This window comes from Acipenser ruthenus, chromosome 4 (genome assembly GCF_902713425.1).
Source record: "Acipenser ruthenus chromosome 4, fAciRut3.2 maternal haplotype, whole genome shotgun sequence".
Lineage (NCBI taxonomy): Eukaryota > Metazoa > Chordata > Actinopteri > Acipenseriformes > Acipenseridae > Acipenser > Acipenser ruthenus.
Genome location: NC_081192.1, coordinates 15,653,960 through 15,681,042, shown reverse-complemented (window position 1 = coordinate 15,681,042; position 27,083 = coordinate 15,653,960). Strand labels below are relative to the sequence as shown.

Genomic DNA, 27,083 nt, shown 5'->3' with positions numbered 1-27,083 from the left:
CATGGTATTTGACCTTTTGAGCCTGTTTCTGTTTGGCCAATCTCAAGCTATAATCTTTCTCTTTCACTTTTTATGTTGGAACTTTCATCTTTATTTTTTATAAAGGTAACTGTCATTTTTTTCACATCTATAGATAAGTAAATTGTATAATTTTAAAATTAATTTGTACATATGTTTTGTAATAAACTGGGCAGAGAACACAATAATAATACCTTTAGTTACCTGCACTTTTGCTAATGCATTTTGGGAATGAATGTGATGAAATCACATTAAACAAATAACGTACCCATATTAAACAATAGCAATACCTCACCTGTAGCTGCTGATTTCCTTCAGGTACCACACAGATGGTTTCCAGGTGTCTTTCTGCAGACACTGTACTCATACAGCCACGGACTGATGATCATCTGCTCAGGAACGATCTTATATTCCTCTAAGTGGTGGGTGTGCTCTGACATGCGCTCTATTCATTCCTAAACATTCCTCCATATAGTACCTATAGCAAATAAACCACCATCTAAAGCAATGGGAGTTAGAAAGACATTGTCACTTGTCAGGAATTTGAAGATACATTTATGAAAAAGGAGAATTTAAATAATATTCTGGTACATGGGTTTGCAGCTAGCACTTTGCTCAATAGCGCAGAAATAAACCAATGCACCCAATAATGTTACCAAACCAGAAAGTTTGACCAAAAGTCTTGTATTTAGTCTTTAAGTTTTAAATATTCATTTTAGAATGGTAGTTTGGAATAAGCTTGTGAGCCCATACTGAATTATTTTCTTCAACCTTGATTTATCTTTACTGTATCTCTTCTGCCAATACACCAGACACACAGAGTTGAGACAATTATTTTATAATTTTGATTATAAATCATGTGCTCACTACCAGCCAATCAAATGATATAGAATGCTTCTGGCAGATGTGCCAAATTGTAGTTATACAGTAGTGAGGGACTGCATTAAGAGATACTTGAAGTAGAAAACACAAGGCTAGAATTTTTATTAGAATTTAGAATGTTTCCCACCATTGGAAATCTGAATAGAGAGGTTTTAAACCAACAAACTAGGTCAAAAATTATGAATGGATAATTATGTGTATATATTTAACAAAGAATTAGAAAACATTGAAAGGGATGTTATCAAGCGACCAAACTATTCCTAACAGAAATAGTTCAATTATGATACAAGACAAGTCTGGATACAATATGTATTTGTCAGCCCATGAGCAATCTTGCCTGGACTCCACTTTAGACACAAGTTGCAGGTACCAAACTGTTTTTCTCTGTGCTTTTAAAACCATGTTTATGTAAACAGAATAACTGCCATGAGTTAAATGAGATTTGATGCTGGTGCTGTGATTAATGAAATTATGGCTGTTATGCTGGAGCAAACAGTATTTTATTCCTTTTAAATGCATCATTTGCTGTTGGGGGCTTGCAAATAAATAATAGACTGCTCCAGACAAGGTGCTTATTTGGACTGGTGCTGCCCTTTGCCCTTACAACAGTTCAACCTTCAGTAATGTGGAGGTAAACACAGGTTCCAACAAACTGTCCTCGTAAACGTTTACATGGTAAAAGTAAAGCAAAGTATAGTTTATGCTTGTTTGTAGATATTTTATGTAAAATAAAAAACAAAATGCCTGTTTTTAAATAAAAATGCATTGCTGTTCCCTCCTGCTGATATGTTGCATGGTTGCCAAAGACGTAACTGTGCTATATGAACAGTACAATATTGAGGTGGCTCTCATGTTTCACGTTAACATTTTTACTGCTTTTTTGTAATTCTATAGTGTTGATCCATTTTTTGTGGGGGATCTTAAAAATCTAAAGTGCAATGTGTTTGGAAATGCGTATATCAGTGAACATTTTATGAAATCCCATGTGACAGGGATACAGTGGAGGTGGTACATACATACATATGTCACACTTCATCCAATTGTTATAGAACTTGGTATTAACATTATTCAGCATTAAGTTACTGAGAGTATTCGATTCTGGGGATATATGTGTCCTCCAGAAGCCGGTAGCTCACTGACATCCGCTCTCAAGTTCCTGGGTGTAAAAGAGGAAGCTGGCTCGGTCGTGGCATTGGTGGACGCCCGCTGAACCTTCAGTTCTCCTGAGCTGTGTGCGGAATCGCAGCGGTGAGAATATTGGTAAGAATATCAGGGTGTAAAAATAATTGGGCACACTAAATAAAATAAAATAAATAAATAAAAACAGAATTTATTTTTATGCTCATATTTCCTAATGATAATCTGACTTCTGAGTAGAAGATGCGCTGGATAAATGATACAAGAATAGAATAATATACATGAGCACGTTTTAAATCATATTGTTTTCTATAAATGTTTTTTCTGCTTGTTTCACCTTAACTTGTGAAATACTGTATCATTTACTGTTCAAAAGAATGAAATTGACTCTAAAGAAAAGAAGCACTAGAGACTTTATACAGGTACCCCACAACCATTAGCGCATCAGTTCTATGTTGGAGAAAGGAGTGATCGAAATACTGTAAGAATGAGAAAACAGTATCTTCAGTCATGGGTTTGAGAAGGGAGTAAGTAACACCTAACTGTACACAAGCAAAAAAAAAAAGTTAATTTCAGGTAGTCTGGGAGGCGCTACTGGGGGCAGCTCTTAGCGTAAGAGTGCTTTACGGTCAGGGTGAGTTCAAAGCCCTTATTCTATGCCATTTAAGTTTTTTAAAACCTTTTTTCTCCAGTGAAATGTTAGCACCAAACTGTTAATGTTTTATGAATTGTATAGACAATTAAGGAATAGCATTTTGGTCTGGTGATCTCTACTCTGTTATATATACAGTATATATACACATACAGGGTGATCTGGTCCCACAGATATTCTATTGGACTGAGGTCAGGAGAAAAAGCTGGCCATGGCAAGACCTTAATCACTGTTCTTGCATGCATTAATTAAAATCATGTATTTTCGAATGGCTATTTATACAGATTCTTAATCAACTCAGGTTGGCAATTTTAACTCCACTCAAATACCAAACACTGAGCACCTGGCGTTTTTATAAAATCACATAAAAGCTGTTAGCTGTTTTCCCACTGTGTTTTGTTTTTGCATTTTGTATAATGTGTGTATACCCTCCCTCCTGAGCGGCGTTTCAGTGCCAACCTCTGTGTCTCTCTCATTTATCGATGGATACCCACACAGTAACAGACAACCCCTGTTACAATCAGATTATTCAAAAAGGCTTCTGAATGTTATATTCGACACTACAGTATCTAAACAAATAATTACAATTGCATAAATTGAAGGAGACTTTCAAGGATCACACATGTTTAGTTGGAGAGCTGAGCATACAAGTCTATTGAATAAAAAGAAAAAAAAAAATGTTTATAGTGATCCAGTATTTCTCAAGAGCACTTGGCCTCACCTCAAAAGAATAGCTTTGTACTCATTTGGATTACATGACTTTTCCACATGGTCTTGTTTCACTGCTGTCATTTGAAACCCTCTCGAAAACAAGAGTCGGTCCTGAATACAAGATGTAAAAAATGCATTAAATATTAATTGTTGACATCTGAACATTTAGCACATAATATATTTGAGGGTTAACAGTGCAAAATACTTCAGTTTTAAGGACAGTTTCCTGGAAACAGGGATTTTCCATGGAGCAAAACAAACTTGTTAAGCTATACTTGTAAAACCTGCATATTTAGGATGAAATGTGATTCTTGCAGTTTTATAAATATTCAAAAAATAAAATTTAATTAAAGGCGTATACACAGTATCAGGACATTCAGTATTAGGAATAGTATTAGGAACATACATGCAGCACACTTTCATTCCATTAATAATACATTACGGATTACAATATAGGTTATAGTCCATGGGTATATAATGTCCATGTGCTTTATAAGAATTGAAATATACATAATTTGGGAGTTTTCAATAGCCTTCTTATAAATAAAGAGAAAATGACACAAACAATGTATGTTTACAGGACATTAGTATTAAACAGTAACTTAGTAACACACATTGTCAAAGTGAATTAATATTCCTTTTATACTGGTGCATATTTTCTGATTGAGCGTTTAAAGTTATGGTTGACAGCAGCATAGCAGTAAACATACAGTCATGAAAAAAAGTTAAACATGTATAAGGAAAATAAGACTGTAAATCTTAATTTAATAGATGAAATGTTTTAAACCTTTTTAGTTCAGTCACAGACATTGACAATAACACTGTACATTTTCTTCTGTTTATTTTAAAAGTTACATCTGTCATACTGTATATCGCAAAATGGTTTTTTGATGGTATCCAATGTACCAATACTCTTGCTTTAAAAAATAAATAGAGAATCAACGTGAGATACTCAAAGCAATACATTTTAGATTGCATTTTTATTTACTGCTCACGCCAGCCTAACTATTTTTTGCTGCTCTACATATATTACCAAACCGGGAAGCAGTGTTCCACGTGAACCTTGTCGTACTCGTTACAGATTTTCAAGCAACTAACAATCAATTGTATTTAATAAACCAAAGGAAAGCAGTTACGCTACTGTGTCGTCCTGCCAGCCATAGTCAGACATGCTAGCGCGAGCTGTCAAAATAAGATCCAGAGCGTACAGGCGCTGCAGCCAAGACTGGAGGTAGTGCTGATGAGGAGATACTAGCTGGAATGCCGCTGTGTTGCGCTTCAGCCCTTGCTTGCATGGCTCCCAATTCCCTACAGCTGACAGTAGACTTGTGGTAGTAGGGTCCCTAAACGAAAACGGATACGCGTTTCTGAAGGAGACTTGTGTCCCAGCTAATAATACATCTGAAACTGAGATGAGCCTCTACTGGGATATGCAAGATGTCTTTTAAGGTAAGCGTAGCATGCTGCTACAAAATACATACCGGTATTGGTATACAAAATATCTGCAATGCTATGCGACTTGTTATTAATCGAATAACAATGTATAGTTTGAGTGGAGCGGCGCTTTTCAGAGCAGTATGCGGGAGTAATGCAGGTGTTTAATTGTTACACTGCACTAGTATAAATTGTGCAGCAGCCTGTGTTTAGGTAATGGAATCCCCCTATTGACCTTCAGTTTGTGATCGGAGCAGTGTTGGAACTGTATTCATAATGCCCTGACTGCGTGGTTGTTCTAGAAAACGTTGCTAGGATTTATAGAGCATTTAAGGAGTAACTTCACCTTATTCTACTATTTACCAGTGCATAGGTATGACGCATTACTCCAATTTAAAAAATACATATTTTTCCAGTTCTTAAAAAAAAAAAAAAAAACTCCTGATGTTAAAATGGCAGAAAACTGCAATGTAATGTGTAACCGGGCTTTACAATTCCATGAACAATCTGAAGATAATCTCTTATGCAGTATAGGCCAGAGATTTAGGAAATTCATTTGGATCCAGGCAAAAATCAGCAAACAGGACTTTACAGAACTGCATTTCTATTTTTAGAATTGAGTGAGCATGTGTCACCCTGTGAATATATGGCTTGAAGTATAAATGAATACTGGTATATTAATACACAGCTACATACACAAACAGGCATGTATATCTAGCCCCCTATATTATACATGCACACACACACACACACACACACACACACACACATACTACATGTTGGAAACTCATATTGAAACAACAAACAGTGTTTAATTTTTTTTTTTTTTTTGAAAAATGTATTATATCAGGCAAAACTGTTATTCACATATTTATCATCACTTACTGAGGAGCAAAATAGAATATACATTTAAGGTTATGCACAGAACTCAAAATCCCCTTACCAAATTTCAAAACCCCTTACTGTTTTCATTTAAGCACATAGTAATACGAATGGAAAACATGGCTCTGACTGTCTTCCAGAATTGCTGATTAAATTAAATTAAATTAAATGCACTGCAGAATGTACAGTGATCACACCCAGCATTAGGACACACCATTGGATTTTTTGGCTAGAACTCCTGAACTAGTGATAAAACAATGTCTGGACATATAAAGGTAAATGTATATGAAATACACTTATTGTTATGACAGGGCACAATATATTAGAAGAGCCCAACAGCTCCTGTGACTAGGATGGCAATTGTTTCATTACCAACACGGATGTTTATCTTAACCATAAACTAGAAAGTGACTTGAGTACCATGCACTTGTTAGCATGCACTTTGAAACATTATAACCATTTCAAAGCTATGTCATTCATTGAAGAGTAGACTTTTAAGCTATTTATTTACAAAGCAAAGGTATTGTTGCTAAAGTTTTAAAATTCATTTTCTAACCTCTGCCATTTCTCCTGCATCCCTTATCATTGAATGCTACCCTACCAATCACATCTGTGCTAAAAGCCTAACCTGGATGCAGCTGAGTTATGGTTGGTATGGCATTATCTTAATGCTGGCTTCAAGCTGCACCATTGAAGTTCATTTGTCATTTTTTTGTAAGGAATGTCCTGACTTTTTATACAGTTTTTGGAATAAATTATTATTATTATTATTATTATTATTATTATTATTATTATTATTATTATTGGCTATCCACCAATTTGTCACGTGAGCCACATTAAAACATCCACCCTGATCCATCCATTAATAGCTATATAAGTAATTATTAATATTTGTACATTCTGTAAGTACAGTACTCTAATACAGCCTGTGCTGTGCTCTGCCGTACACTTACTGTATAAATAAGCAGGTTTAGTGTCAAGAAACACCTTTTTTTTATTCCTTTCCAAAAGGTTCATAAAGCATTAACAGCCATTTAAATGTATGGGATGTCTGCAGACAATTAGTGAGCAATTATTTATTTTCTTATATCTTAGTACAATAACAAATCTTATCACTGGTACTAGGTAGTACCTCCCATATAAAAGTTTACCATGGTGTTTTTTGCAGTTTTCCCATGGTTATACAAGGCACTATTACCACTATTAACACTTTTCTCAGTTGTGATTGAGAACACGAATGGTTTAATAGGTATCAATTAAATTCTTAAAGGAGAGTATACAAGTCAGGGCTAAAACACCGAACATCAGACGCCCTAATTATAGATTTGAAACATATTAGGATTATACTATAGACAATACTTCTCAAACAACATCATTGACTGTTATTCTGAGTGGGAACAACCTTTATCTTTAAAAGAAAAAAAAACAGTATGGGAGAATCTAAAGTAACTATTGCATTGAATAAAATGATAACATTGTTTATTTATAAGTTTGAAATACAGGGGAGAAGTACAAACGGGAGTCTAAACTTCCATTATGCAGCAAATAAATAAACTAGCTGATCATGGGAATTATACATTTAAAATACTGAATTTAAGTGGCACTCCGCGTGGAGTGCATGATGCACTCCATAGCCTGGAGATCGCTGGTTCGAGTCCAGGCTATTCCACTGCCGACCCCTGTAGACTGGCCAGGCGCCTGCGGGCTTGCCTGTAAATTGCCCACAGCTGCGTTCTTCTTCGATGCTGTAGCTCTGAGGTGGCTGCATGGCGGGTCTGCAGAGTGAAAAGAAGCAGACGGCTGACGGCACATGTTTTGGAGGACACGTGTGTATGTCTTTGTTTCTCCTGGGTTGAAATAAAAATAATTGGGCTTTCCAAAATGGGGAGAAAAATGAGAAAAAATAATTGCCGATTCCAAATTTGAAAAAAAAACAGAATTTATAATTAAGAACTTTGGCTGGAACAAATATATAGAAAGGTATAACGCTTGTAACAAAATACCCACCATCTTGTCTAATTTCTTTTTTACAATAATCGCATTTCACCCTCTGATGACTCGACTGAAGAATAATAATATTCGGCTCCCGACCAATGGATACTGGATATCAAAACTGTCTTGCGATAGTCCGTAACTCATTGTCTCCGTCTGTCTTAACCCGACTCTTATGGTCCCAAACTTTGTTTCCATCATAAAATGAAACACTTTTCTGCTGTTTTCTGACAGGTGGAATTGGTGCAATTTACGTAAAGGTGTTAGATTAACTATTTAGTATTTAAATGAGAAACCTATATGTTAGTGACACAAACAGAATTTCAATCAATGGACAGTTGGGATTGAAAGGTAGTAAAGGCGGAAACAAACTAAACAGGCGTGTGTTTCAGGAGATATGGAGAAAGAAGAGAAGATATGTTTAATAGAACATAATAATAAAGCAAGTACATAATAATAAAGGCTGTGAGTAATACTGGCAATGCATGACCTAAATCTTATTTAAGTTCATCACACAAATACAATATCATAACCTTATACATTCGATATCTTCTGGGCACTTGATCATCTGGTCCAAACAGGTGGTGGCCATTTGACGATACACCCAGTGATGTAGTCGAGGGTATACGCAGGTAAACAGTGTTTACCCACTTTTAATTTGGGCAATATAGCGTTTACCCACTTCTCATATAAGGGATACAGAGTTTACTCATTTCTACTCTCCTGTGATATGCAAATCCTGGGTTAAAGACAAGATATTTTAATGGTGAGCGTCCATGTTGTGTTGCTGTGCGCCATGGCCCAAGCAGGGGGCGTGGCCACTGGACTGCATGTTCTGTGTGTGTGTGTATGTGTGTGTTCGTGTTCTGTAATTGGTTGTTTATGTTCTGTTAATGTTCTGTTGTTAGGCACACTGGACCTGCAGGGCGGTGCTAGTAGCCTTTATCCTAGCCCGTGAAAGGATGCTCACAGAACTATTCACGTGAAGCGCACCGTCGAGTCTGTGACTTTTCATGTGAACAGCACCTGAAAGGGGAAATAACTGTATGGGGGGGCTCTGGTTGGCTGAGGGCCAATAACAATGTATCTGTTCATGTTTATCTGTTCAATCTATCTGTTCAGCTCCACCAGACAGGGGAGTTTACCCACATTTTTATTTGCCACTACACCACTGGATACACCCGTGGGGTATACCTTACTTACTGGGGGGCTACATTATCCCTTTCATCCTCAAAACTCGCAGCAGTCCCTAGCAGCACATTGAGCTTCATCACCATAGCAGCCAGAGTCACTGCACCCATTAGGTACACACTTCATTTAAATAACATTCCTCAAAGTGTCGGAATTGGGAACTGTTCTCATTCTTCCTGGCCATTTTTGATGTTTGCTCAGAACACAAAAAACAGTCAGAAAGTTAAAACCCTGCCACAAAAGCCCTTCTCAGCGTCTCAGCGGTCGGAAAAGGTTTGCTATTCAGAGGCATTGTGCGCGTGGGCGCAAACATTCGGCAGCCCTGCTTAGTCACCCTTTCAAATAGTTCTACAGTGCTATTATTTGCTAAAATGTTGTTTGATCAGAGCTCTCCTTGTGTATCCCACTTGAATGTATCTGGAATTTAACAAAGCGGTTACTCATGGTAACTATCATTAATCTGCTAATCTTCTAATGTCAAATGTATGGATGTTAAGGGCTTAACTATGTTTTAACATGGCACTTGAATGGACTTGAAAGTAACATTTAATTAAAAATCTCTCTCTCTCTTGGACTTGTATAACAGGATGTTTGCTTTGTTTTTCAGAAGGAAACCCCGCTTGCCAATGCTGTATTTTGGGCTGCAAGGAAAGGGAACTTGGCTGTCCTGCAACTGCTGTTAAACAGCGGCCGTGTGGATGTAGACTGCAAAGACAGTGTATGGACATGCATGCCAAAACAGTTGAACTGCTCCTGGGGAAGGAAAGACAACAAAGATGTAGCCCTTTTCTAAGACGGGGGGGGGGGGGGGGGGCATGGGGGAATTACTGTAAATGCCAAAAAATGGGCCATGAACTGAATCTCCCTTTGCAAAGAAAACAACAATGAAGGCAGGGTGGCCAGAGTGCTAAGACATGGGACAATAATAAATGCAATTCCATACTTTCCATAGGCTTCTTTCCAGGGATATGACATATGTCTTTAAAGGGATATTACATATGTGGCCTACCATGTGTAAAAAGTTCCTTGGAAACTAAAGAATAGCTATGCCTTGCTTTCGCAGAATGTTTTTACTATACTACATTTTGTAGTATACCACACACTCGCAGGGTAAAGCATTCAGCATTTCTGGAGTGAAAAGGCAAACAAGGAAGCTGAACCCAGGCTAAAAAACACATTCTACTTGAGTGTCCTACACATTCCATGTTTATTAAATGTTTATTAACAGCTTGGACATATCAGATACCCTGAACATATTCTTCCTGTTGTTAACAGTCACTTAGCAATATTTTTCTGTTTTCGCCATCACATCAGATTGTGACTCGGCAGTTTGAAGTTCTCCCTGTTGTCTCAATATAGCGATCAGAATTATGTCTAACCTAAGTACAGCCGGTACACCAGAGTGTCATCCATTACTAATTAACCCTCAATAGTGATGTATTCTAGTCAAAATGTTTGTCATTTCTAAATACACCAGCTTGTAACCTTTTCTCTCGCCCCTGCAACACCCTAGCCTAGTGGATGTAAGTAATATTAGATTTTCTTACATCCACCTGAGGCAGGCACATAGGTTAATAGTTACCAGAGGTTAGACTGATGAGAGTTGTATTAAGGCCACAGTGGTGCTTTAACATTTGAGTTAAGATAGTAAAGGTATTGTCATAATGCACACTCCACCTACATTATCCAGGTAACTCCTATTATTTATTTACCCTGCAGCTTGCTACTACAGCACTTATGGTAGCATCCTACTGTGGCCAGTGTGATTGTATCCGAGAGCTGATCATGCAAGGGGCAGACATCAACCTTCAGAGAGAGGTAATTGATAATCTATGTTTGTAAGTTTATAATTAGGGGTGCCTATGGATTCTAGGATTCTAAAAGATATATATATGTGTGTGTGTATATATATATATATATATATATATATATATATATATATATATATACATACATACTGAGCATCAAAAGAAACTTATCACTATTATAAAACATTTCTTTTCGAAAAAAAATAAGGTATATAAATGATGGACATTGACAAAATGTTTTTGGTTTCTTTTTAATCACTCGATCATTCATCCTTGACCATGATACGCTTGAGTGACTATGACTGAAGCATATGCACTTAAACACCTAATTAGTGAGACAGTTGATTGGACACTGGATATGGAGTGATTTCAGCCATTGAATTGCAAGCTTGAATAAAAGCAATAAAGAAAATCACAGAAAAAAAACCATTATGCTACGACTGTCAAGAGATATTAGTGGTGGGCAACGATATGAAAATTTGATATCAATATTGTACATGTGTTTTGATTTCGATAATATCGAATTCTTCCAAAATACAGAAGCACCACAGTGGTGCTTTAATGTCTGAGTTAAGATAGTAAAGGTATTGTCATAATGCACACTCCACCTACATTATCCAGGTAACTCCTATTATATATTTCCCCTGCAGCTTGCTCTCATAGTAGCAACACTTTATTTATTAATATATATATATATATATATATATATATATATATATATCGTAAAGGATTTTACTTGTTTTAAAGGTTTGTAGCCCCTTTTAACAGACCCAGACACAGAACTGTAGTTTATAAATAGCACTTTCGTGCAGTATTTATTATTTACAGAAATACTAAGACAATAATCAAAACAAAACAAAACAAAATAAACACCTAACTCAGTTTTGGAGCGCTAACTAAACTTTTTTTCTTTTACAGCACTAACTACAATCGGACGGCTAAGCCGTTTACCGGTTAAAAAAAAAACACTTTTTACTTCACACAAACGAATAGGTTTTCACTCTACCTTCTTGGAAGCCACACAGGTTGCACTGACAGCCTCTCCCTTCACACAGACTGGAGACGGCCCTGAACACACATTTTCCTTCTCGTATATACCTCCCTGCTAAATTGCAGACAGGCAACACTAATTAAACTCAAACTAATTAACAGGTAGTCAATTAAATAAATTAAACAAATTACCCCTGTGGTTGTGCGTGTATATATATATATATATATATCTATATATAAATAAATTGTGGAAGGTTAGAACAGAGCCATGCACGTGGATAAATAAATGTATTGTTTTGGTTTTAGAACTGGTGTATTTAATGAATGGTTTGTGGAGATTGATTTAAAAAGTATTGTTTGGGGTTAAAAAGACGGGTGAATGTCTTTTAATGTAAATGTATTATTGTACAGTTAAATGTGGTCTGGCAGAGGTGATTGTTAGCAGAGGTGACTGTCAGACATCTCGTGAAAATGCGCGGTCGGCAGCTGGTGGTTATTGATAAATTGGCCGTCGGCCACACAGAGTAAAAACTCTTGTGCAGTATGTGACCATCTCCAGATTGGTTGGTTAATGTATTGCTAATCTGGAGATGTGCACATGTATAAAAACCCGCAGCTTTTGTTGTTCGGGGATGGGTGTACAGAGAGGAGATACGTGAGAGTGAGAGAAACGGAAGTAAAATGAAAATATAACAATTGCTACTTGTGCTGGAAGGACGGTACTTGTTTTGTAAAAGTGGCTGGGTGCCTGTCTCGTTGTTTTGGCCATTGTGCATTTTTGTTTGGTGTCAGTGTGCGAGGTGCGTTTTTTTAATTCTGTTTATTGGTTTTGTTAAGTAAAGAAATTAACACATAATGACTTACAAAATAACAAAGGCAATATACATATTTCAAATAATAATATAATACATAAAGCATTGTGAAATCATTTATCATTTAAATTTGCCAGGATTGTTTTTTTAATTTTTTCAATCTTTAGATGCTGCAAAAGGTCCCTCAGCCACTGAGCATGTGTGGGCAGGGCAGCTTGTTTGTGAGATGCGTTTATGTTTAAATATTTATTTTGCTCTGTGAGCGTTGTTTTTGTTTAACCTTTGTTTAAATAAATACGCGCACCAGTGCTTTTCACCCACAAGTACCTGTGTGTCAGCTTCCTCATCTTGGGACGGCACAACAGTTGTACTCAAAAGTTTACATACCCCAATGAAAATTAATAATTTCTAGAAATTTCGTGAAAACAAAGAATTATAAGATAAATCTTTTGTAGCAAAAGTTTTGCTGTTGTGGATGTGGATTGTTGTCGTGTTGGAACATCCAGTTATGCTTTAAACCAAGTTTTGCAGCGGAGGGTTTCAGATGATTGGCCAATATCTTTTGGTATGCTATTGAATCAATTTTACCATGTATTGGTACTAAATTTCCTGTGCCATTAGAGGACAAACAGTCCCATAGAAGGATATTACCACCTCCATGCTTGACAGTAGGCATGGTGTTCTTTGTACGCCTCACCAGACTTTCTCCAAATGTACCGACTATCAGGGTGACCAAATAGCTCGATTTTTGTTTCATCACTCCACAAAACCTTTGACCAGAACTCATATCCATCATTCAAATGACGTTTTGCAAACTTTGAGCGATTGTCTTTGTGACTTTTTCCTTGGCCTGTGACCATTGAGACCTTCACCATGCAATACTCGACCTATGGTTGAAATGGAAACCCCAGTCCCACTTGCAGCTAATTCACTTTAAATATCTTTGGCAGTCAATCTCGGATTGTTATTAACCTTCCTCACAATTCTTCTACTTGTTCTTGGTGAAAGAACCTTCTTTCTTCCAGACTGAGGAAATGTTGTGACAGTAACATGAGTCTTGTACTTCTTGATAATAGAAACAATATACAAATACAAAAAGTACATTCAAAACACCTACGTGTTTCTTTTTAGCAGTATTGGCAATAAAAAGCACGTCTCTGCAAGCTTTCCCTATGTCTCCAGTTTCGTTATGCTGAAAAATGTATCCGTTCTTCCATTTAAAAATAAATCCATTACAGCATAGCAAATTGATATTAAAATGCAAACTTCAAGAAAACTGCATAGTAGTAAGAAACACCATGTTTATTTCACCAAAAGCTCTTACGTTTCATTGAAAAACTTATTGATGAAGCAAAAATGTTTTTAAAAAAAACCTGATATTGCAATATGGAAATTATTATTGATATCAAACAATATCAATAGCATCAATATTTCGATATTTGTGCCTATTACTAATATATCTATCTATGTATCTATATTATGGCTGCTCTAGTGCACTGGGGTTTGAGATCTGTCCTCTAAATCACTGCAGGAAGAGCAATAAAGGCTTTTCTGCTCCATATCACATCATGGATTGTTATTACTGTGATACCTGTTTGACAATGTGGGCAATAATCCTTACACTATCAGTGCACTAGAGCGGCCATTTTGAAAAACACTTTGAAACAGACTTTAAAGTTATAAGTGTTATAAAGTTGTCAGGATGTTAACAATGAGAAGAAAAACTACAGCTACGTTATTTAAACAGTTGTAGCAACACGTGGGGAACGTGTAACGCTATGTTTCTGACCCTCGCCACTTACTCTTTAAGCTGTGTCCTCAAAGTTTTTTCTGAGAATTAATTGAATCACTTGCACCTTTAATTGTTTGCCAACCTGTTACTAAATACATTTAACATGCATTATAAAATGGTTTGGGAGATATCTGTGTCCTGATTGGCTAATAGGCATTCTAAGCCATTGAATTATTACAGTACAAGCAATGGGTAAAAACAAGTCCCAGCAACTTATTACAAACAGATATTATTGCACCGAGCGTTTAAAAAAATAATTGTGAATTGGCCGTCATATTTTCCCCAATAAAAACAAAATAATAATAAAATGTCAGGCTTCCTCCATGTAAATGTTAACTTGTTTGGTGACTCCAATGTCCACACATTCCTGGAGGATTTACACCGCAACAGTTCAGTAACAGAACCGACTTTAATCATTTTTAAAAAAAGGTCAGGAAAAAAAAATTAATACAATTGAAGCCAATCTATCCCATACTTACACTAATCATTGTTATCCAATGCTTCTCTGAAGGTTACAGAAATAACGAGTATATTAAAAAGCTATTGGGCAGCAGCTGAGAAACACAGGAAATCCTGGAGTTACATCCTCTCTTGAGTACCGTCATCAACTCATAAACAAAAAGGCAGAAACAAACTCCCCTACTCACCAGTGCCACCTACTCCACAATCTGTCCAACTGTGTAACAAACCATTCCATTTCGAAAACTGTACATTCCCTGGTACATTCCCTGGTACTTGGCCTATGGCCTTGTGCCTTATTACGCCCCTGAGTGTGCGGTTATTCTAGCATAACCAACACCCTGTCGTGTCTTATTGCTTACTTAATCATTTTAGGAAAGGCAACACTGTAGGTTGGAAATGTAACAGTGATTCAACACTGCCCCTAAGCCAACTATAAATTGAAGTATCAGATTCAATAACTACAAAGCAATTACTGCTGCACATGATTCTGAAACATTAAAGGGCAGCATCCATTAGACATTCAAGGGGATATACCATAGAGTGGTGTGTGTGCATGTGTGCGTGCCAGGTAGGATAGGGTGGTGGGTCTGTTTTTGTGTTATGGCAGTATACCGCAATATACATACAGTAAAAGCAGTCTTTCCAAAAGCTTCTTCCAAAACATCACAGAACTGCTGCTGACAGTGCAGATAAGAGACGTGGTCCTGAAGATTAAACTCAAACAAGATACCCTAAACTTAATTCAGTATTAGCAGCCTGGAGATCAGATTGATTTTCTATCAGTGCGTTCTAGACTGATGTTATCTTAGCCCCCTATTTTGGAGGAAAGCACATACTTCCAGTTTCTGAAATAACATATTGTCTGAAATAATAAAATATGTTACAAACAAGTATAACAAAACATTGCATCCCTTGTATGTCTAATTAAAAGATCCAAAGACATTCCTGCGGCAATCATTTAAAACAATAAATTGTTGGCACAATGTTTTCATGAGTGATGAGTGTGGCAAATAGCTGTTATTCAGTTGCTTCTGAGTCATGAAATTACGAAGCCATGACTTTAGTCTTCAAAGAGCACTGAAGCTCCAGTCAGATGGGAGCCTGGATACAGGATCGGATCCCTTTAGTACAACCGGCCCCTGAGGCAGTGTTGAGTGCTAGAGTGAGTGTGGTGTAATGTACAGAACTGTGCAAAAGTTTTAGGCAGGTGTGAAAAAATGCTGTAAAGTAAGAATGCTTTCAAAAATAGACATGTTAATAGTTTATATTTATCAATTAACAAAATGCAAAGTGAGTGAACAGAAGAAAAATCTACATCAAATCAATATTTGGTGTGACCACCCTTTGCCTTCAAAACAGCATCAATTCTTCTAGGTACACTTGCACAGTTTTTGAAGGAACTAGGCAGGTAGGTTGGCCCAAACATCTTGGAGAACTAACCACAGTTCTTCTGTGGATTTAGGCAGCCTCAGTTGCTTCTCTCTCTTCATGTAATCCCAGACAGAATCGATGTTGAGATCAGGGCTCTGTGGGGGCCATACCATCACTTCCAGGACTCCTTGTTCTTCTTTACGTTGAAGATAGTTCTTAATGACTTTCGCTGTATGTTTGGGGTCGTTGTCATGCTGTAGAATAAATTTGGGGCCAATCAGATGCCTCCCTGATGGTATTGCATGATGGATAAGTATCTGCCTGTACTTCTCAGCATTGAGGAGACCATTAATTCTGACCAAATCCCCAACTCCATTTGCAGAAATGCAGCCCCAAACTTGCAAGGAACCTCCACCATGCTTCACTGTTGCCTGCAGACACTCATTTGTGTACTGCTCTCCAGCCCTTCGGCGAACAAACTGCCTTCTGCTACAGCCAAATATTTCAAATTTTGACTCATCAGTCCAGAGCACCTGCTGCCATTTTTCTGCACCCCAGTTCCTGTGTTTTGGTGCATAGTTGAGTCGCTTGGCCTTGTTTCCACGTCGGAGGTATGGCTTTTTGGCCGCAAGTCTTCCATGAAGGCCACTTCTGACCAGACTTCTCCGGACAGTAGATGGGTGTACCAGGGTCCCACTGTTTTCTGCTAATTGTGAGCTGATGACACTGCTGGACATCTTCCGATTGCGAAGGGAAGTAAGCATGATGTGTCTTTCATCTGCTGCAGTAAGTTTCCTTGGCCGACCACTGCGTCTACGGTCCTCAACGCTGCCCGTTTCTTTGTACTTCTTCAAAAGAGCTTGGACAGCACATCTGGAAACCCCTGTCTGCCTTGAAATTTCTGCCTGGGAGAGACCTTGCTGATGCAGTATAACTACCTTGTGTCTTGTTGCTGTGCTCAGTCTTGCCATGGTGTATGACTTTTGACAGTAAACTGTCTTCAGCAACCTCACCTTGTTAGCTGAGTTTGGCTGTTCCTCACCCAGTTTTATTCCTCCTACACAGCTATTTCTGTTTCAGTTAATGATTGTGTTTCAACCTACATATTGAATTGATGATCATTAGCACCTGTTTGGTATAATTGTTTAATCATACACCTGACTATATGCCTACAAAATCCCTGACTTTGTGCAAGTGTACCTAGAAGAATTGATGCTGTTTTGAAGGCAAAGGGTGGTCACACCAAATATGGATTTGATTTAGATTTTTCTTCTGTTCACTCACTTTGCATTTAGTTAATTGATAAATATAATCTATTAACATGTCTATTTTTGAAAGCATTCTTACTTTACAGCATTTTTTCACACCTGCCTAAAACTTTTGCACAGTACTGTAGATTTATGTAGACAATTGAAATATTTTAGATAAATACAGTGATGCTGTTCCAATGATGCTAGTACTGTATTGGTATAAGAAAGGGGTGTTTTTAAAAGTATTTTCAGCTTCCATCCACTTAAAATATGCAGATGTAGCTTGAACCTCAAACCGCAGTGTGAGTTGCAAACTTTAAACGTGTTCCTGTTTACAGATAAGAACTCAACTTTACTATGATGAATACAATAATGTTCGTTATGGTAATTGTTTATTAATTAGTTTAAAAATGTTTAGTAAAATGTGACCAAGAGTGAGTTTTTGGAACATTAATAAATAGAGATGTGAGAGTATATGCTATATGTTTAAACACGCAGAATAATTTAGAATCAGTAATATATTGTGATTAAGTTATTGGCAATGTATTTAGTTGTTATTGATGTCTATGTTTATTTGCACAAAGGTCATTTTACTGTTTCAATTTAAAATGAAAAGTTAAACTAAGTAGACAGAAACCTCAGTGTGGTAACATTAGTAAATAACACAAGCTCTGGTGAATTACAAACTTGAACCATTTTCCTGTGTTTTGGATACAGCAACCTAGTGCATCCTCCTCTATCTTTGTCCATCCGTTTGCCATTTTCCTCAACATTACTGTGATCTCAGGCTATATACAAATTTGTCAGCTGGGGTCTTTAAACTATGCGTCACGTATGTTCACTTCTCATTGGTCAGTTTTCCTAGTTAAGGTGTGTGCAGCTCCAGGATCGGAACAACATTACGGATCAGTATAGCCTGATCCAGATCCTCGTAGTAAAACACCATCTCATGATCCGGCTCCAGTGATCCTGGATCCAATCCCATTTTTCCCATTGACTTCTATACTGTAGTGATTATACCAATACAGTATCGTGAAATAAGTTTTAGTACTCCTGCAATGTGAGGGGGACATTTCCTCATCATTGAAAAAGTGAGGGGGACATGTCCCCCACGTCCCCCATGTAAATTACACCTATGCAATAAATGTATATTTGAGCATATTATTTGACTTTAAAAAACAAAACATTTATGCCATCTACAGATTTGTAGATGTAGAAAATCCTATTGCTGCATGTGGGTTTTCACACTTTCATTGGGGACAAAAGTACTTTTTTCAAATCTCATTTCAGAAATTCAGCTTTTGGAATTGAAAAGGTTGAATAGAATATTTTTGTGAAAGTAGAATGGTGCAGTACATAATGATCTGAGCAGCATTAATGAGAGCACACATGTAGATGAAATAAACTTCCTTTAAGTTTCTGTTCTACATATGTTGAATCTATTTCATCAATAATATCTCAGTATTTTCATCAATTATATATATATATATATATATATATATATATATATATATATATATATATATATATATATATATATATATATATATATATATATATATATATAAAGCCACAATTTGGAATATGCAAATATTTGTAATGTTGTTTTTTTTTTAAAACTGCTAAAGAAAAAATCCTGTGCTGCAGCTCAGTGTCACACCAATCATGTTGCTGCAACCAAGCCATGTGACCTGCATAAAAAAACAGAGTATAAAAAACAAGAAATCAGAAACTTTGGCTATTAAGATGTACAAAAAATGATTTTAAAACCTTGGTTAGAGCTCCTTAACTAGTGTTACAATTGAAAAGTTAAAATATATTAAATCTTTGGTATTTTACATTGTACAGTAGGTCACTGTAAAGTTACAGTTACAGAACGCCCAGCACAGCCTAGAAAATTAGCAGATGAAGTATTTTGCTTTAAAACAAACTCTCTACACAGCACCAGATAATTACAAACATTAGGTTTTTAATTATCTTCAAAGTGTTCTTTCCAGACAGCACATGAGGAGGTGTTCTTGCCTCTTACACACCACTAGAATACAATTCATGTAAACCTGCACAGATTATATTTGGCTTTTCTTTAGAAATACATGTCTGTCAGCAGTTTCGAACAATAAATGTTCTCTTTAAAAAGGGGGAGTTATTTAGGAAATCATTGTAATTATAACTTGATTGTCCAGTTGTATTTTAAGGAGTTCCCTGGACTGTCCAGCTGAGGCACAGTATTTTATCGATAAGGTTTTGGGGTCTTGCTTTAACCGTTACACAATCATGTTGGTCTTGTTTTTATTTTGTGCTTTAATGTTCACGCTAGGCTTCTCTCCAGACAGGCGCCACTGCTTTGTTTTTCGCTGCACAGCAAGGGAACAATGACATTGTGAAGCTTCTTTTTGAGTTTGGAGCATCAACCGAATTCCAAACCAAAGTAAGTCAATGACTGCGTAAATTACTCTCCTTAAATGTGTTTAACAGTGCGGTGGGAGAAAATGCTGAATATACAGTATTATTGTACCTGATTATTTCTGTGTTTTAAAATGAACTACTGTATTAGTCAATTGGCTGTAGAAATCACTATATGTGTGTTTTTCAGTGTGAGGGTCAACTGTGCTGAATTGGCAAAAAGCAGCCTTTTGTACAATAGAGTGCTTTTGCCACTACTGTAATATTTTCTTGCCTGGGACAGCTTTAGTCATTCTTTGAGTAAGGGTTTTGTTGCATCCATGCGACAAAACCCTTAATCCTTGTGAAAAGCCTAAATGGTAGTGTTGTATATTTCTAGGATGGGGGTACTGCGCTCTCAGCAGCCTGTCAGTATGGACACTCGAAAGTGGTGGAAACCCTGCTGAAGAATGGCTCTAATGTTCATGACCAGCTACATGTAAGTGTTTTTTGTGTCTTCATTAGTATATGTCATTCTCTTGCTTACATACTCTGCTGTACATGCTAGCCTACATTTTCAAAGGTGACGAAACTAAAAGTTTTTGAAGATTAGATGGTGGTCTGTTGTAATGGCAATTTTCAAAAGGACAAATCAGTTTCACTTTGACCAGTTTGAGGAACAATAACAATTCGCCATTTTGACTTTTATTTCCCCTGCACTCATAGCTGTTATTGCCAACATGGACCACAATCCAATATGTTGATTTGCAGGAGTGTTAGATACAAAGGTGTGTGACCAATCAAATAACAGAAATACACACTACAAAAATACTAACACAAAAGCTTCAACAATGAATCATTTTCATCACAAAATAATACTGTTATAGGTTTATGATTTAGTCATGGTAATTTATTCAATTGAAGATACTGTATGTTTCCATGTTATTAATAGTAACCGTCGTCAACCGCTTTCTGTTTTCAAGGATAGTGCAACTGCTCTATTCCTTGCTGCGCAAGAAGGTCATGTGACTGTAATTCGTCAGCTTATGTCATCAGGTGCCAGGGTAAACCAGCCAAGGGAGGTAAGGAGGTTCAATAAATAAGCTTTTACATTTTACAGAAATAACTCATTACATTGCATCTGCTTTAAAGGTGTGGTTACAGAAGTTATTGGGCATGAATTCCACTTCCCTTTCCTTTATTACCCTCAGTACATGTCCACTGCTCCCCTCATCATTGTGCCAACCCTGCCTATCATGCTCATGCAATATATATATACGTATATATCATTTCCTGTTAGTTTTATATCATAATAAATACTTGCATTCATATTTGAATTGTTTATGAATTGTTTATGAATTGTTTTGAATTGTTTGGCGCAGAAAAGAGGCTGTGTACATGGGGAGGCTTTCCACAAACCGTTTCACAAAGCAGCTTCTTAACCTCTGTACAAAAGGATGAATCCCCCTGGACAGGTGTTTATTTTTGATCACATATCCTAGAACTGCGTCTCACCCATGGAGTCAGCAGTACCAGTAACATTTTTGTTGTTCTGCATTTCCAGGATGGGACTACTCCATTATGGATTGCTGCCCAGATGGGACACAGTGAAGTTGTGAGGGTTCTCTTACTCCGTGGTGCTGACCGAGATGCTGACAGAAAAGTAAGCTGGGCACCTATCTGTTCACCTTACCCAGAACTCCTCAAAGCTGTGCCTACAAGAGGGAAAAGTGATATGCACGCTGAGGCTAGCAGATAGACTTACTGCAACGCCTGTGTGTTTCAATGCAAGTGGCTTATGGTTATGTACGGGAGACTTCCAAGTGTGAAATCGATAATGTGTGAAAATAGATCCTATTATAAAATGTATTATTCAGCTGAGATTGTAATATTTCTCTTGAGATTTAAATTATTTGTGTCTGTGCATTGCACTGGTACTTGAGCATCCACCCATGGGGTATTTAACTGCAAATCTTAGAGCAATTGCACTATTTATATCAAATCTTGGATAAAAAGCCTTTTTTTCTGAATTACCACAATGTGATTGTTTTTTTTTAAAGGATGGCTCCACACCTTTGTTTAAAGCTGCATACAAAGGACACACGGATGTTATAGAGGAGCTGCTCAAATTCTCTCCATCGCTTAGCCTTCTAAAGGTAATGCTTTAACACAGGGGTCCACAAACGGCGGGACCGCGACATGATTTCAGGGGACAGTAGCACATACATGTCCTCTCCCAAACGACCCTGACAAAGCAATGTGCCCCAGACCAGGGGATCAATTCATTTATGAAGGCAGCATTGACGCCAGCTCATGTCCGCGCTAACAGTATATATGTAACACTGTGTACCATCAAAAAAATAAATAAATCAGTGCAGGATTTCTGCCAATGTAAGGTTTTACGGTAGAAGTTCTTGATATATTTTCTTCCCCTAACATAAATACAATAAAACATACCACTCCCGCATACCTTTACAGGCAGGTTTATGTTGCATTTGCAGTCAGACAGTGCAATGACACTGAACATAATGAAAGCAGTACTACTTCTACCAGTACAAACAAACAACCTCTCACAAGGTATCAAAAATCTAATTTCATGTGGGGGACCTCAACTCTGCTAGCCTCTACTATACATAGCGAGACTACAAGAGTTGAAAGGTCACATTATCAAGTGATTTGAACAAAATGAGGATGGCTATTCAGTCCCAGCACTGACGATTCTCTAGACAAACTCAGTGCACGCTCATGCTCAGAGACAGGTAAAGGCAGATTTAGAAGAAAATGGTTAGAACTCTTAAAAAAGGTTTCATCCCGTTTAATAAGCTGTATAGCAGGAACACAATAAACCAATTTCTATTCACGTTCCATCATTTTCCCTATGCCCATCTAAGGCCAATTGAAATGTATGCTAATTTGTGCACTATGCAATTGTAGCATCGCTAAAATTGATTGCATCTAAACGTAAAGTGTCACCTGAATTGATGTGCTTCGTGTGTATCATTCAATATATTTTATTTATTTTTCAGGATTTCTGCCTCGGTTATTGCTTCTGTATTTTTTTTACATTAATTTAATGGTAAATGTTTTACGTTAGTGAATGTTACTATACAATCCTGAACATTACTAACTCTTTAAAGATGCATGGTGGAGTCCACTGCGGACCGCGGATGTGAGCTCCCGGGGGGGGAGGGGGGCTTAGGTCGGTCAGGATGTCCTCGGCTCACTGCGCACCAGCGACCCCTGTAGACTGTAAAAAAGAGTAAAAAAAAATAACGGTCGGCTTACAGCACACACTTCGGAGGACAACATGTGTTTGTGCTTCACCGCTTCCGAGTCAGCGCAGGGGTGGTAGTGGTGAACTGAGCTTAAAAATACAATTGGATATGTCAAATTGGGAGAAAAGCGGGGTAAAATTAATTGACACCTACTAAATTAAAAAAAAAATGCATGGTAGCTAATACAGTTGTACTTTGTTTCTTTTTCATACACAGAATGGGTCCACAGTTCTCCATGCTGCAGTAATGGGAGGAAATGTAAGATCAGTGGTACTGCTGCTAGGAGCTGGTGCTGACCCTACACTAAGAAATAAGGTATCCTGTTGGCTCCCAATCCTCAGGGTGTGAAGTGTGTTGTGCCCCCACATTTGGGAGTGTACAGCACCTAGAAATGTTTTAAATATGTATATACATTGGTGCCTAAAAGTATTGACAACCTTTTATCTTTTCTAATGCTCAATGATATGAATAACTGTTGTGTAAATATGAATGTAAAACTCTTACCTTTTCAGTTTGTACCCTTATAGTATTTAAGCTTTCCTATTAGGGAAGCTTGTATGAGTTTGCACCTACTAATGAAATATATTAGCTGCCAACTTCATATTCTCAGTTTTATGGAAACCCTAATGGCACCCTTCACTTTGACCTGTGAAGGTTTATGCATACTACAATAGAAATCATAATAGATGCTAGTTAAGTGCCTATAGTAGGATCCAAATTTCACAGAAGTTCTGCTTTACTCTTCATGTTAATTGAAAAGTTTCTTCAATGTATCGCCCCAAATCTGTCACAGTATTTAAGAGTTTGTCATTGCCATCACCGCAACTACTGCTGTTAATATCTCAGAAACCAAACCTCAAATTGTCATTTTCATGTAACGCCTTGTGTACCCTTCACTTTGACCTAAGGGGATGCAATATTGGGGTCATGTGGTTTTTTGGTTTCCGGATGATAAGGACCTCCGTTCTGGATAATGGCTTAATACTGGGTACACATATACAATCTTTGATTCCTTAGGTTAAAGTAAAGTGATTTGTTTTTTTAAAGCAAAAGAAAATCTGTGAAATAAAAAAAAAAAAAAGTTTAACCATTTGTTTATAAAAGATATTGATTATATATATATATATATATATATATATATATATATATATATATATATATATAGGTATATAGGTATAATTTTTACATTGATATTCAGATGGTTTACACAGTAGTTCTTGCCATATTTATTTACCATATTATATTTTTGTAAAGGAACATACATGTTTGCTATAGCTATTGCTTCTTTCAAAACTGCACGTGATAGCTATATGGTGAATGAAAGTATGATTTATATAACTATTTAATTTGCTTTTGTCTACATATTAGGTAAATGTGGAATATTTCTCCCTATTTACAAAATAAATATTACAACTATTACCTTCTAACATCTTGTTTTCCTTACTCCAGGTTATCAAAATAGTCAAGGCTGCTACTTAATTTGATTCTATTGATGACCACAAGGGGGTGCTGATTTTTATTTGTTAAAAGTTAATGAAAAGATGAATGAAAGAGACTCTGGTACTGCTAATCATCTCTCTTTTTGTCTCACAGTTTTTTTTTTTTTTATTTATTAAATACTGTCCTTTTTTATTTTCAGAATAATGAACTACCAGCAGATCTTACAAAAAATCAACGGATTCTTAGAGTTTTATGGACTAAAGACACAAATAGAAACAGCTGAAGATCCCAATGCAGAGTCTTCTTCAATGGGCTCTGTAATCCATGAAAAGCACTGGCTGTCTTTTTAGAAGTCACTAGAAACCAAAAGATGGCTTTTTCAGGCGGCAACAACACAAAGAAGATTCTGGAGCTTGCTATGAATAAAAAAGAACTTTGTTTGCAAAACACTAATAGCCATAAGGATAACAAAAATCCGGAAAGTAACAAACATGCTAGGGTCTGTTCAGTGTATCTAAACAATAGTATATCTAAATACCCTTTATAAAAGTTTCACTGTTATAGCTTGGTCTGTCAAAGTCCCCTTCTTTTAATGATTGAAACAATGGCGATATTTAGATTCACCACCATTTAGATCAATGAAATAGACCTCACATTGTGTGATATGCAGCAAAATCAGCTTTCCAAAAGTTAGGAGTCGTTTGTTCTCTTTATTTGAGGAGCGATCATAATTAATTATGCTGCAATTTTTTTTTTTTTTTAATAACCTCCTTTTTCCCGGTGCTGTACATTTCTAAATCTTTTAGAAATTCTTGCTGCATTTATAATTAACGTGTGTCTGTTTGCTAAGTAAAACACTGAACATAACCCAAGATTTCTGAAACGGCTGTGCTTTGAAAAGGAAAATTACATAACATATGCAAAGGATGACGACACCTCTGTGCTTGCTATATAATCTTTTTTTTATGATTGTAACTGTGGCATTATATTAATAACACATTTGTCTTAAAGTGTTTTTTGTTTTTACTAACATTTTTGTTGTTGTTATGGGAATGGCCAACAATATTATTATTCATTATATTTATATATGGCTGACTTACGAAGATGTTAATTTTAGTTGATAACTTTACTCACTGTGATGCCCGCCTTGAGAAACAGTTTGTCCCATCTTCAATGAGGACAGTTAAGCTACATTTATTGACCCATACAACCATGATTTATTAATAACTATGGACATATTGAATCAACTCACACCACTCAAAGGTATCCTGCCATAAAAGCTCAGTCACCTTGTAGGTGTTTACTGTTCCTTAAAATGTTATATGCAATACAAAAACTGCATTTGGAATACTTCTGTTTTGCTTGTAATAGTGCTTACTGTATGTCACAGTTTGCTTCCTTATAAAGGGCACAGAAGTCTAAACTACAGTTGTTGTACTCAGCAGTATTTCATATTGCGACTACATAAATTATTGCAATGTACTGTATTAAACTACTGTAAAATACAGTTACTACGGCAGTGCTGTTTGTACTCCAATGAATATTTTACAGTATTTGCTATGGCTAATACAGTTAATAAATAAACTGCTGTAAACTGTAGTAAAAACTGCACTGCTGCACTAAACGGGGATGTAGTACTTTCAACCAGTAGTACATATGAAAACAGAAAGCAGTTTTTACTACAGTACACAGGTTTACAGCTGTGAAGTTGAATATTGTCATAAACTATAACTACTATGCTGATTTACTACAAGGTACTCCATTTCATTAACCAACAGTACTTACAATACAGCACTCATTTTTGCAGGATTTTACAATGCTACTGTAAATGGCAACATTGACTGCAAAAAAATTGGTCTAGTGAATATTTTTGTTGTGTGCTTGTTTTTAAATGTAAGAGATTTTTCGAATACACCTTTGCCGAGCTGTTGTTGGAGGACAGCTGTTTTGCACGCTTCAGTGAGGTGTGTGCTGTAAAGAGAGACTAAGCTAAACGCTGGGAGGTGTCCGGTTGTAGCTGTGTAATTGGGGTAGATGTATCAATAGTAGCTTTACACAGAAGATAGGCCTCATTGTACAATACACACAGTGATCCCATTCAAAAACCCCACCCTGCACCTACAATCCAGAACAGAATTGCTGTCATTTACAGTATCACACCCCTTTACACCACGTTTCCCTGTTTAAATCTTAAAGGGGAGCACTGCTGTTAAATTAATCCTGTCTCACAGTGTCTTTTTGTGGCTATTTGTATTCTATTTTATGTAAAGTCTCAAGTGGCCAGTACTGGACTATAGCTGTGGAATGTTATTATACTACATAACTACCACAAACATTGCAAAGAAATGATGCCATAACGAAGTGAGACCAGTTAGGCGACCCAGTTTCAGGAAGTTTTTTTTTTTTTTTTTCTTGTAACAGGTCCTATCCTGATAAGATACAGAGCTAAAGACTGCAATGCAATACAACTGCAACTCAGAAATGTTATAAGGTACACAAGTGTAAAGACATAGCAAAGTGTTGTAATGCATGGTGAAGCATATGCATAAGTGTAGCAACTAATAGAGCAGTACTATAATGCATGGGGGAACACAAAGTAAAT

At 36.7% G+C, this 27,083-nt stretch overlaps 1 protein-coding gene across 3 annotated transcripts; it reads left to right on the top strand.

Moving 5' to 3' along the window:
* Nucleotides 1-4,548: 4,548 nt before the first annotated feature.
* On the top strand, nucleotides 4,549-26,901 carry LOC117399584 (ankyrin repeat domain-containing protein 29-like). Of its 3 annotated transcripts, none has more exons than XM_033998869.3 (10): nucleotides 4,551-4,849; nucleotides 9,507-9,617; nucleotides 10,619-10,717; nucleotides 19,702-19,812; nucleotides 20,167-20,265; nucleotides 20,750-20,848; nucleotides 21,331-21,429; nucleotides 21,827-21,922; nucleotides 23,258-23,356; nucleotides 24,681-26,897. In XM_033998869.3, exons 1-10 carry the CDS (start codon nucleotides 4,838-4,840, stop codon nucleotides 24,762-24,764), a joined length of 909 nt encoding a protein of 302 aa, XP_033854760.2. In that variant the 5' UTR covers nucleotides 4,551-4,837; the 3' UTR covers nucleotides 24,765-26,897. The 3 variants fall into 3 exon arrangements, with proteins under 3 accessions (XP_058878059.1, XP_033854760.2, XP_033854761.2); XM_033998870.3 differs by having other exon boundaries at nucleotides 4,552-4,849; nucleotides 19,714-19,812; XM_059022076.1 differs by lacking the exon at nucleotides 23,258-23,356 and having other exon boundaries at nucleotides 4,549-4,849; nucleotides 24,681-26,901.
* The last annotated feature ends 182 nt before the right edge of the window (nucleotides 26,902-27,083 follow it).

What these genes read in the sequence shown, in the direction of transcription:
- LOC117399584 (XM_033998869.3), top strand. An exon ending in GGGTAAACCAGCCAAGGGAG is followed by an intron (nt 20,849 to 21,330) that starts GTAAGGAGGTTC and finishes CTGCATTTCCAG; the next exon opens with GATGGGACTACTCCATTATG. An exon ending in ACCCTACACTAAGAAATAAG is followed by an intron (nt 23,357 to 24,680) that starts GTATCCTGTTGG and finishes TTTTATTTTCAG; the next exon opens with AATAATGAACTACCAGCAGA.